This window comes from Ambystoma mexicanum, chromosome 5q, assembly GCF_040938575.1.
Source record: "Ambystoma mexicanum isolate Mex_15411 chromosome 5q, UKY_AmexF1_1, whole genome shotgun sequence".
Classification (NCBI taxonomy): Eukaryota; Metazoa; Chordata; class Amphibia; order Caudata; family Ambystomatidae; genus Ambystoma; species Ambystoma mexicanum.
In genome coordinates this window covers 1,075,881,403-1,075,894,450 of record NC_090933.1, presented here as the reverse complement: position 1 = coordinate 1,075,894,450, position 13,048 = coordinate 1,075,881,403, and the positions used below count along the sequence as shown (strand labels likewise).

The 13,048-nt window shown below is 46.7% G+C and overlaps 1 protein-coding gene across 3 annotated transcripts in view; it reads left to right on the top strand.

Annotated features, from left to right (window-relative positions):
* C5QH8orf76 (chromosome 5q C8orf76 homolog) overlaps positions 1–4,017 on the top strand; it is a 366,825-nt gene extending 362,808 nt beyond the window's left edge. For 2 of the 3 annotated variants that reach the window (XM_069621576.1, XM_069621575.1), the window contains one exon: positions 2,513–2,878. In XM_069621576.1, the coding sequence (XP_069477677.1) occupies positions 2,513–2,731 (219 nt within the window). In that variant the 3' untranslated portion in view covers positions 2,732–2,878. Of the gene's footprint in view, positions 1–2,512 lie in introns of all 3 variants that reach the window. The other variant, XM_069621574.1, reaches the window with a different exon arrangement.
* Positions 4,018–13,048: the final 9,031 nt, after the last annotated feature.

Sequence of the window (13,048 nt, the reverse complement as noted above, 5' to 3'; positions counted from 1 at the left end):
CGCACACACACCCCACAACCTACTCATCGTTCCTTCCCTATCCACCCACCCATCCATTCATGTACATACTCGGACATCCATCGACTAACTCCCTACACAGAACCGCACAATGCTTGTTTACCTTCTTACAATCGACCCCTCCATCCCCTGTATACATCATTCATGGCAGGCCAGAACATCATTTTTCAGGTTGCCATGTCATTAGAAAGGGGAAATACAATATGCAAATCAGATTGAACACCCCCCAAAAGGGACAGTCCACCCCAAAGTGCCAATCACATCGCTCCTTCACCAGACCAGAATATTGCAGGCCCTAATATCTTTGGGGATGCAGTTTACGGCAAAAGCCAAAACTGTTGGCTTTGCCAGTGTGTGTCTGCAGTTGCTAACCCAATCATTGTTCAGAATTTGCCATAAGGTTTTGATTTTTATTTCTCTCAAATAGCCAAGGACTGCCAGTTAATGTTGTGTTGGTGCTTTGGGTCAAGTTACATGTTATTCAATATTTACTTCTATTATCCTGCCATGCTTATGCACAACCACGATATCTGCCCGACAGTGTGTTTCTGTGGAGTTTGGGAATGGAGTGGCTACTAAAAGTAAAATGTGCTGATTAATCTATACACAACCGATCTTATGGTTTCACTTTCTTGTTTGTTCTTCTGTGCAAGAAAATTAGGCCCCTCTTATCATGAAACAGTGCAATAAACTATGTTTACTGAAAAGAAAATTCTGAAAAGACACTTATAAGAAGACATTGAAGTTGCTCTCAAATAGCTCTGGAACGCTCTAAAGAATCCTTCTGGGTTCTATTCTACCACAGATCAGTGTCTCGAACGACTACTTGATGTCTCGAGCCTACCTCATGTCTGCACCTCTAAAGACTCCCTGAGGGTTCCTTACTTCCTCAGCTTGGCGTTTGTAAAGGCTCCTTGACAGTTCCATTTTACATGCGCTCAGCGTCTTCAAAGACAACTTGCGGGTTCCATTCTACCCCAGCTCGTTGTTTCTAAAGACTGTTGAGGGGTTCCATTATATCCCAGCTCGTTGTTTCTAAAGACTGTTCAGGGGTTCCATTATACCCCAGCTCGTTGTTTCTAAAGACTGTTGAGGGGTTCCATTATACCCCAGCTCATTGTTTCTAAAGACTGTTGAGAGGTTCCATTGTACCCCAGCTCATTGTTTCTAAAGACTGCTGAAGGGTTCCATTGTACCCCAGCTTTGTTTCTAAAGACTGCTGAAGGGTTCCATTGTACCCCAGCTTTGTTTCTAAAGACTGCTGAATGGTTCCATTCTACACCAGCTCTTCGTTCTTAAAGACTGCTGAAGAGTTCCATTCTACCCCAGCTCGCCGTTTCTAAGACTGCTGAAGGGTTCCATTGCACCCCAGCTTTGTTTCTAAGACTGCTGAATGGTTCCATTCTACCACAGCTTTGTTTCTAAAGACTGCTGAAGGGTTTCATTCTACCCCGGCTTTGTTTCTTAAGACTGCTGAAGGGTTTCATTCTACACGGCTTTGTTTCTTAAGGCTGCTCAAGGGTTCCGTTCTACCCCAGCTCTCGTTTCTCAAGACTGCTGAAGGGTTCCACTTCACCCCAGTTTGTCGTTTCTAAAGACTGCTGAATGGTTCCATTCTACCGCAGCTCATCGTTTCTAAAGACTGCTGAAGGGTACCATTCTACCCTAGCTCGTCGCTTCTGAAGACTGCTGAAGGGTTCCAATCTACCCCAGCTTTTCTAAAGACTGCTGAATGGGTCCATTCTACCGCAGCTCGTTGTTTGTAAAGACTGCAGAGGGTGCATTCTAACCTAGCTCAGCATCAGTGTCTTGTACATTTGTCCACCTTCAAACTCGGGCCTGACCAGGAGTGTGCAGCATGCAGGCTCAGCATGCATGATGGCCTCTGGTCTGCTCTTACATTTTACTCAAAGCTTCCAGTCTTCTTGGCCTGATCACAGATGACACGTAAACTGGCAATGAGAAGAGAGTTTGAAATAAGCGTTAGTGCAGTATGTCGTGTCGCCATCATCTTTTCAGGGAACGTTTTATTGCTGTGCAGTCAACCCTTCTTTGTAAAGTGGAATTCTGTAAGGATGTAGAGTACAGGAAACCTATTTATGCATTGGACGGCTCACCTGACTCTATCAAGCGCCTAGTAAGAAAGAGGTTGGATAGGCACGGCGCAACTTGCACGACTCCCTGCCCGAATTCTCACCCTGAACTGTCACTATGATGAATGGACTGTCCCCAAACGCAAACATCTGCCCGTTAGAGGTATGCGCACTGTGTGCGAGCTGCAGGTTTAAGTTACACAAGGGAGAACAAAGCCATTCATGGTGTCGTCGTTCTAAGAACAGGCAGTGTTTGACATGCATGTTCAGCAGTTGTCATGTTTTTGTGTTTATATTTTTATGTTGCCATGGTAAGCCTGCTTTTTAAAGCCTCACTCCATCATCTCTGCCCTGCAGGTGATTTGTTTCTTAAAGTCATTTTGTTTTTCTTTTGCACTCAGATCATGGGAGAAGATCTTGCGCAAGAACGACTGAAAGAGGAAATGCAGGCGGAGGGGAAAGTTGGAGTTACGGCTGCACTGGCATCTTTTGTGATCCCATCTGAAGCGGACTTTGAATGCAGATGGTTTTTGAAGGTGAAGGACGGTCTTAAAACCATGGCACCCTGCTTCCGAGGGTGCCTCGCGAGTCAAGGAGCGACTACCTTGGAGACACAGTAGCCAGCATCAAGGGCTTGGCTGTGTTCTTACTCCAGAAGTATCACTGCCCCTTTTGATGGAACAAGCAGTGTGGCTTGGATGTCAGAGTTACTGGGTTTGGGGTCACCGACTTGCAAGTGTTATCATACGACTGGGTATTGCGGCTGCTCTGTACTGTCACTGAGAGTATGTATTCATACACCAACACATAGAAACACACGCTATCATGTGCAATTCATTCTTTCCCATTGTTCTGTGTATATAAAGATGAAACCTACAAAAGACCCTGAATGATCCTAGGAGGACTCTACTGTCAGACTTGCACCGGTTGACCTCTATAAACAGCCGACTACATTGAGGAAGGGTAAGGCGTGGGTTTACGTTGTAGTTAGTCTACCTTCACCAGTAGCTTTTTCGACCTCCTTTTATTCTTTTCAAGCAAACGCCATTCTCGTGTCGTCCCTCTGAGCTGGATAGCGACTTAATGTAGGGACAACTGTTTGAGAAGGGCAGAAGGCGCGATCTTTCTGTCATGACGTTTCCTATCAGGCTAGATAAGTTTGGCGGGTTCAGAAGCCCTGTTCATCTAGTTTCCGTTAAATCCTCTCCACGCAACGCCAAGGACCCCTCAGCTCGCCCCGACTCTCCTTTCACAAAGCGATGGCAAAGCCAATCTCTTCTCTGCACAAAATAAGTGATTAGCCCATACAGCTGGTGCTCTATCCCCGAAGACCCATTACACTTGCATACAGTAATCGTTCGGTAATAAATGATATGTCTTGGGGGAACTCTTGCGTACTCTCAAGGTTGTATTAAGAGACAAACCTACCTGAACACGTTTTGAAGAGCTCATACCTTTCTCCATGGGTTGGTTTTCGTGTTCAGCTGGCAACGCATACTAAAACCTGCCCACTGCAAATTGGAGCTTACAAATAGCTTTGTTTGAACTTGTATAATATATGAGGGCATCCAACTTCATGTCAAATCTTATTAATTGGCTATCCTTGGTATGCAAGATTATCGAGGTGTGTAGTGTTTTTCTTTATAGCAGTGAGCTATTTTTCAGAAAACATGTGCGCTTTGTATTTGTGTCCTGTTTTACATTCAACAGATTATGCAGCTATTCGAAAATGTAAAACTTTTACAAGAAATTTATAATGATAATAATGATGTTATTTATATAGCGCCTTAATCCAACGCGCTTTACAGAGCACATATTTACATAACTGTTGGTGCACAAAATTGCAGTGTTGCTCTTTGGAAGACTATATTCATCATTTTGGACCATAAAACAATTGTCAATGTGATTTTTACTTGTCATCCAAAAGATCCAGTGACAAATCAGATCTCTGCTTTATGCCACCTATCATGGGAGTGACATCGAACAGCTGCTTCCCTTCCATTACCTGGACAATTTCTAAGATTATTTGGTAGGTGGGAGCCATCCCTCACTGCGGGCCTTGATAACGTTGGTGGATGTGTCGGTGGTTAAGGACCCAAGATTCATCTAGTGGTCACTTTTCCTGGTCTGTGCTGGGATCAAACGTTGCTGTGGTCTGGCCACAACATTCAGACAGGCTCATTGGACTATCCACAGAATGACATTCTCACTGGTTGCTCTTTGTGAGCTGAGCCATACACAATCAAGATGTATCCCCTCTTCTGAGGGCTGTTTCTCCTCGGCTGAAACTTTGGGCAAGCACAGGTTTATTCACCTTCCGACAGTATACTCTCAACTTTGCCACTCTGTGGCAAATAAGCCAACCTACCTCCAGGACTGCCCGAGCACACACTCATGCCCCTCGTGCATCCATCACTACATAATGTACTAATTTACAATTCTACAAATCTACCTTGGAAGCGCAACCCAATGACCTCCACACTTTAGGACATGTTCACCTCCTCCGTTATGCATAACTATGGACCACTTAACATGAATGGCATGTACCCATGCTATCAAAACACATTCTTCCCCTGCTGCATCCCTCCCTCCCTGTGTTTGTGGCATCTATTTCCTAGATTCCCATTCTTTTATTTTCCCCTCCCTCATTTGTTTTCCTCCAGCAGACCTAGCTCTGTTTACACCTGGCAAGGGCTTAGTACACCAGTCCATGGCAAGCTTATGCATTCGGAAATTACTACGGCAGCGGTGGAGCTTGAACAGTGGATCTCTCGTAACTGAATAACTCTGCTGTTCAATTTCCACAATCCAAGATGCTGTATTGGTTTCTCAGTTTCCCTCCTCTCAACTGGGGGGGGCGCGGAGGGGGGGGTCTGCAACGTTTGGCTCTCCAAATGTTTTGGGCTACAATGCCCATCACCCTAAGCAAACATAGTCAATTGCGAGGGATCAAGGGAGTTGTAGCCCAAATTATTTTGAGAGCCACAGATTGCAGACCTATGACCCACGGCCTAGTCTGCCTGTTGTTACTCCTGGAAACCTTTTTAATATAAATATGTTCAGTCATGCACCATTCCCAGGTTAAGTTTCCTTTTCTCTTTTTTGTTTGTAATAGATTTTGCTTTGTTTCCTGGTAATGGAGACTTAAATGATAATTATGTACACATTATTTCTTGATATATAAAGCCCTCGCAGGACAAGGCTGCGGTATTGAGCGACCCATGTGCGCAGGATACTCTGCCTGATGACAAGTAGCACGTTTGCTACGTCCACGCTACCGAGCCTATAAAATCCGAGGTTTGGACCCTCCACGGCAAAGCCCTCGCAGGACTAGGCTGCAGTGTTGAGCGACGCAGGTGCGCAGGACACTCTGCTGATGACACGTAGCACGTTTGCTACATCCACTCTTCCAAACCTATAAAATCTGAGGTTCGGACCATCCGCGGCAATGCCCTCGCAGGACAAGGCAGACGCAGGTGTTTGGTGGCAGTGGGGTTCCAGCGTTGACAGAGAGTACAGACAACCTCACTAAGGCTGTCAGGTAAGGAGTTGTGGGGAGAATTAGCTTGCTTTCACTCCATGTAGCCCTCTGACCCATTATCCTCTCGCCCCCTGACCCGTGTTCTCCCTTACCCCTGGTCTGGTCCCCCTGCCCTCGTCCGAGATCATTCGCGCTTCCACCCCCCTTTGGCCATGTGCGTTCCCGCGCTCTCTTGCATCCCAGACCGTGTGCCTTCCTGCACATCCCTAGATCGCATGGTTGCCATGATCGCTGTGCTCACTCGCCTCCTAGGCCTGATCGTGTGATTCCCTCATCTTCCCTGATTTCCTGCCAGGCTGCGTGCGCTCCCGCACATCTCTTGGTCGCGTGTTTCCCCCGCGTGATTGCTTGCACTCACTTGTGACTCTGCGGCATCTAACAACCCGGCCAAACTCTTTAAAATCTGCAAGGAGCTGGCCAATCCTGTTGCAGTCTCTACTTCTCCTGTTCCCTCCAAGGCCCTCTGCACGGCCCTGGCTTCTCATTTAATCACTAAAATCCAGGGCATCCTGTCCACCCTCTCCTCTTCTCCCTTCTCCTCCTCCTTTCCTGGCTCTCCTGCGGCCGCCTCTCCTCCTCCCTTCTCCTCCTTTCCTTCACACCTGACAACATTTCTAGAAAAGTCTGATCTATGAAAGTTTCATCAAAACCGGTTCTTCCCTGCTCTTACAATACCATCAAGGACTACATTGACACGCTCGCTCCAGCCTTGGCTTATTTCTGCAGTCACTCTTTCGCCACTGGAAGCTCCCCCCCCCTTCTGAAGCACTCCCTTGTGCACCCCCTTCTTAAGAAACCTTCTGCTGATCCCCCTTGTCTGGCCAACTATCGCCTGATCTCCATTACTCCTTTCCTGGGCAGACTCCTGGAAAAGCTGACCATCTCCCAGCTTAACCTTCACACTGAATCTGTTGGTTGTCTCCATCACCATCAGTCTGGCTTCAGAGTGGCCAGAAGCACGGAAACTGCTCTCCTGAACATCCGTGAAGACCTGCTCTCAAACCTCGACTCTAACTTTCTGTCAAGGGGCTTGTGGGTAGAGACGTGCCCACAAAGTACACAAGAAGGAGTGCAGGGAGTTCTGCAGACAAGAAAGAATAGGCAACAAAGGCAGCAAACAGAAAAGGGCAGGGAGTAAACGTAAAACAAAACACGTTAGGTTCCCTCTTGGGGTGTACGCAGAAAGGGGGATGAGTTTTCCACAGAACCAGAGAAAATCCAGCCTTCTGAGCAGGTTACTATTACAGGGTCCGACTCTCAATGCTCATGAAAAGGAGCAGCAGCAGTGGGTGTCTGTCTGGACCCTAAGGCACAAACACAGTAACAGTACTGACAAGACTGAAGCCTGTACGGGTCCAGTAGGAACTGAACAATGACTACCTCCTGGAACAGTAACCAGCACACAGTTAACAATGACACAATGCACAATACTGAAACACGACAAAGGAAAGAGGCAGAGATTGCCTGCTGGAAACCCAGCAGCCAAACTCTGAACAAAGGAATTACACAAGACACAAGTGAAGACAAGAACTGTAACAGAAATATCCAGGGGAAAAAGGTAGTCAAAGTGAGCAAAGTTCAGGACAGATCACTGGAAGAAAGAAGAAAAGCAATCAGAGTGTAGGGGTAAGGAGACTGGATACTGCAGACTGATAACAAGGAACAATAACTATGGAGTGGGGTAACGAGGGCAAACTGAAGACAGATAACAAGGGAACTGTACCTTTGAAGTGAGATAGCATGGGCAGGACTGAAGACAGATGGCACGGGCAATGGGCACAGAACAGGGAACTGCAGGCAGGCAACAAGTTAATTTGTGTTGGAGAGCAAGGGGCCGTAGACCGGTAACGGAGGACTGCAAGCAGGGGAGCAGGGCTGCATTGTAAGTAGCAAAGAGATTCAGGGCAAAAGGCAGGGGAATGACGGCAGAGTAGCAGGGCTGCAAGGCAGCGAGCACAAGGCTCTGGAACAGGAGCATGTTCTGGAACCAACGGGACACAGCAGAAATCCAAGTTCGAGGGGATTGTGTCCTCCGACGTATTCCACATCTATGACAGAAATGACCACAGCTGTGCTGCCTCTGAAAGTTTTTCGGCATCCTGCGTTGATGACGTCGATACGCTGTCCTCGAGGGCTTCCGTCGAGGGTCGACGTCACCGGATGTTATATATAGGACGCGCGGCGCCCGCAGCCTCAGTTAGGTTTTTTTCTGCGAACATGTTCGCTGTGGAATCTCGGTGCACTCGGTTCTTCTACTTCGTTTTGTGAAAATGTCTTCCTCTTCTTCTACCCCGAAGTCGGGCTTCAAAAAGTGGTGGGACTGCAGTTCCAAAATGTCCATTATGGACACGCACGATGTCTGTCTCTGGTGCCTCGGCGAAAGCCACGCCACCGACGACTGAGATGACTGCCAGTCCCTGACGTCGAAGGCCTTGCGGGAGCGGAAGAAGAAATTATCGGTAGGTAGGGTTTCTAAACCCCGTAAGTCGAAATCTGCTGGGCTTTTGACCAACGACTCCAGGAGCGACTCGCCGCGTCAGCGTAAGTCCAGCGGGTCTCGGTCTCGGAGTGGTTCCCGCCATTCCTCTGCCTATTCTAGGCATTATCGGAAGCAGCCATCACCGGTCGCCTTTCCCGTCCTCGTCCGAGGACTCCGCCAGACGCCGGGTAGCTTGTCCCACCAAGTATTCATCGCCGGCGGAATAGGGCGCATTCCGCCATGAGATGATGGCGATTTTTTGAATCGCAGGGCACCGTTCCGTCCGCTCCTTCGAGAGAAGCCGGCAAGGAACGAGCGAGAGCCACCGCTCACACGCCTTAGGGCTCGGGCGTGATCATTGGGAGCCGTCGAGGTCCTGATCGGACAAGGTTGATCGCCATAGCCGTGCCAGGCCCAGGTCCCGGTCCTCGAGGCCGTTGGAGCCTTTGAGGCCTTCTAAGAAGGCATCAACGGCGTCGGTGCCATGTCCATCGAGGGACTCTCTCGAGGCTCTGGCTCCGAGGAAGTCGTCGGCGCCGAGGCTGTCGAAGGACACTTTCGAGGCAACGGCCTCGAGCAGTTGTCGAAGTCATCGACGCCTCGGTCGATTTCGATGCCGATTCCATCAGCGCCCTCAACGCCTTTTGAGGAGGATTTGCCGAAGGTGCCCCGGAAGACGGTGGAAACTCTGAGGAAGGCTCTCTGTAAGTCAGTGAGGCCTGTTTTTGAGCCCTCCTCTGGTCATCCCCCCAGGATGAATTTATTCCAGCCTTTTGATTACATTTCAGAAGTGGAGGAAGGGTCGGATGAGGAGGGGGTTGTGCCTCCTGAGGTTCCTGATGACCTGTTGTCTGGTCACAGCCAAATGGAAGACCTACGTCAGTCCTTACATGACGCCAGTGGCCTTGGCCTTAAGCCCATGGATCGAATCTCTCCAGCTCTGAAATCTCTTCACTGGTTCCCAGTGGCAGCAAGGATCAAGTTCAAGACCCTCGGCATTGTCCACAAAGCTCTCTGGGGCCTGGGAGAACACTACCTCCAACTCTCTCTTCCTAAATATCTGCCTTCTCTGCTACTCTACCTCCACCTCCAAGACCACTGCCCATTCTTGTTGAAATTGTTCCTGTTCCCTATGAAGGTTATATGTCATCCACTCCTAAACTATGAACCCCCACAGTTTACTAACAGTCCTCTAACCCCAGGCGTAGTTTCTGCTTCCAAGCACTTGCGATAACCAACCATGCAACTATCACCCTTAACATGAAGGCTTTACTTTGAATTTTAGTAGGCAAGCTATTCTCTGGATCAAACAGACCACACATCCATACTTCAGGTGTTCAATTTTTTACCGGGATTTTTATTTAAAATCTGATTAGTCACCTCTTCACAGAACTTCTTCAAAGTTAGGCAATCCCACCATATATGCCACCAGTCACCCCGCCGTGCACATCCTCGCCAACATCCCTCGTTGAAGTCGGGAACATTTTGTGTAGTCTTTCAGGAGTGAAGTGCCATTGATACATGGCCCTATACAATGCTTCCCTTATCTAGATGGATCTCGTTAATTTGGGGATATTTTTCCATAGGTGTTCCCAATGCTCTCTTGGTAAATCTGTCTCCGATGTCTTTTCCCATTTATGCACGTATCCACAAGCCTGTCCCTTCCTTTCTTCTATTAGTATTGAATATAGCTTCAATAACATTTGTCTATTCCCTGAGTGTGTAGTAAAACATTTTAAAAACGTAGTGAGCTCCCTCCCCGCAGCTTCCTGCCCCCCAGATCTGGCTAGCCAATGTCTCCGTTGGTAGTACGCTAACCTATCCTTTTCCACAAACCCCAGTATCAGTTTGCATTCCTCAAATGAATAAATATCCCCTCCCTGCACCATATCTCCCATCCTTGTGCAGCCTACTCTCCGCTATTGTTTAAACGTACCCTGTACCGTCCCTGGGAAGAATTGTAGGTTCTCCAAAATGGAGTAAATGGTGATGGGCGAGTAGACAAACACTACTTTATTAAGCAATCCCATATATATAAAACTACTGGGAGTAACTGGCTGGCCTGTGTATTTAGATGTCTATCTTGTCTATATAGTCACAATATCCCTTCCATCGGGCACCCAGCCACTGCCCTATCTATTTCTATCCATGCTTTGTAAGTAACCATTCCCGGAGTACCCGTAGCTGCACAGCCTCATAATATTTTTCAAAATCCAGCAAGCCCATTCCACCATTTTCCCTGGATGCTGTTAAAATTTGAAATGCCACTCTTACAGTTTTCTTCCGCCAAATAAATCTCCTAACCACTTTATGCTAGGCCTTAAAGTAAGACAAAGGAATCTTGACTGAGAGAGCTTGGAATTTATATAATAACCTCAGGAGGGTCACCCTTTTAATAGTAGCTATCCTTCCTAGCCATGAAATTTGCAGCTGATTCCATTTCCCTAAATCCTCTTTCACCTGCTGCAATACTTGTGGGTAATTGCTGTCGAACAACTGGGAAACCTTCTTTGTTATATTGACCCCCAAATATCTAATAAAGCTTTCCGCCACTTTAAACGGCGAATAGGACAATAACGCCTCTTTCTGTTGCAAGGATAAACCTAATTCCAAAAGCTCTGACTTCCCCATATTGACCTTAAGACCTGCCACCCGTTCAACTCTGGCCAATTCTTCCAAAAATGCTGGGATCGATCATTCAGGTTCCAGCAATGTCAACAGCATATCATCTGCCAAGGCCACAATCTTATATTCCTCGCCCCCAAACGGGATACCCTGTATGGTCTCTCTCGCCCTAATTCTATGCAAGAATGTTTCCAAGTATATAGCATCTAAAAGTGGCGAAAGCGGGCACCCCTGTCGGGTGCCCCTACTTACTTTTATGCTGCATGAATCTTGTTTGTTAATAGCCAACCATAGCATAGACGCATGATAGTTTGCCCGCACCATCTGAATAAACTTGGCCCCCATTCCCATCTGTTCCATCAATAAGAATAAAAAAGGGTTCCAAGTGTTAAAATTGCGGCAAAAAGGCAGTGGTTTTGACGCTGCAATCCATGTAAAGGATGCGGGGGACACCCCTGCAACCCCCAGACTCATTATACCACTTAAGGGGGCGAGGGACACCCTGCAACCTCTGCTCCCCTTAAATGGTATAATGGGGTACACCTTTACTGGGTCAAACCACAGCATTTTTGCCGCAATTTTATTACTGCATACCTAAAAAAGCCCATTCTATCCAATCAAATGCCTTTTCGGCATCTAGAGTCCCCAAAACGTATTAACTTTTTCAATTAGATGGGTAATCTTCCTGAAGTTTTCCGATGTCTGTCTACCCATTATAAACCGTGATTGATCCATATGGATCAAATCAGGCAAACACTGTGCAAGTCTTGCTGCCAGTATACTCGTAAACCGCTTTGCATCAATGTTTTTAGGGCGATGGGTCTGTACGACCCACATTTCGTCAGGTCTTTCCCAGGCTTCCCAAAAACCACCACCTTAGCCTCTGACATTTTTGATGTCACTGCCCCTTTGAGCCCTATCGTATTGAATAATTCCCCTAATATCGGAACCAACTGCTTAGGATATTTCTTATAAAAAAATAGCTGGAAACCCATCAGGTCCCGGTGCTTCATTTGTTGGTAAGGCTCTTATTGCCTCCATCACTTCCTCCTCACTAATTGCCCTATCTAAATTCTCCCACTCCTCTGGTGTTATTCTGGGCATATTTATCTTACTCATGTAGCGTTGTATCTCTCGATAATACGGGTGACCTCACGCGTACAATAATTCATAATATTGAGCAAATGTTTCAGTTATTTCCTTCGTCTTCGCAGCCTCTATTCCCTTCAATTGTCGAGAAAACAATGTATCCGCTCTATTAGCATGGACATAGTATCTCTGTTTAGTTAGCAATAAAGATCTCTCTGCTCTCCTTGTCCGCAATTTATTCAGTTGAACAACTCCTTCGGTTTTTTGGATAATGCCCTTGTTTTATGGTTAGAAATAGCAATTTGAATATCCTGCACTTGGGTCTCTAAATCCACTTCCATCTTAGCCCTCTGTGTTCTCCTCGAATCACTGTTTTAAAAGCATCCCATGTTCCCTCAGGAGAAACCGATGGAGTACTGTTAATGGAGAAATATTCAATTTGAGTCTTATTTTCTCAGCTGTTCCTTCATCAAATATTAATTCCCTAGTGAACGTCCAAGCCCACAATCCAGTTCATGGTCCTGTATCTCTAAACTGAACCATTAGGGGGGCATGATCCGACAGAGCTATAGATCCCACCTCTATTTCTCTCGCCTCTCCCAACAATTTCGCCAATATCCACGCCAATCTATTGTCGAGATGGATTGATATATATGTGAAAAACATGTATATTCCTTTTCATCCCCCTCTTCATCCGCCATAAATCCTGCAATGTTATGTTCTCAAAACTCATTTTTAACACCTGTGAAGGTTGTACTGTTGCTTTCCCCCACATCCACTCCTATCTACTTTAGGTTTTTAGGCCATATTAAAATCTCATGCGAGTATTATTTCCCCACTTGCAAAATCTTCCAGCTTACTCGCAACCTCCTGCAAAAATGTCCCTTGACCCATATTCGGCGCATACACCGTTTCCAAAGTAATCAATTTGTGTTCCATTTGCAGCAATACAGATATCTTCCCTCCGTGTCTGCTTTATATCGCACTACCGATAACTTTAATCTCTAAATCCTATCATTACCCCTAAGTTCTTGTTCGGATTGGTATATTCTAGAGAACATACTGAATTTCCCCACTTATCCACCTTCCTAATGTGTGTCTCTTGTAGCATAATGATATCCACTTTTTCCTTTTTGAATATAGCTTCCACCTTTTTCCACATCGCCGGGGAGTTCAACCCCCTAACAATATACGTTGAATGTA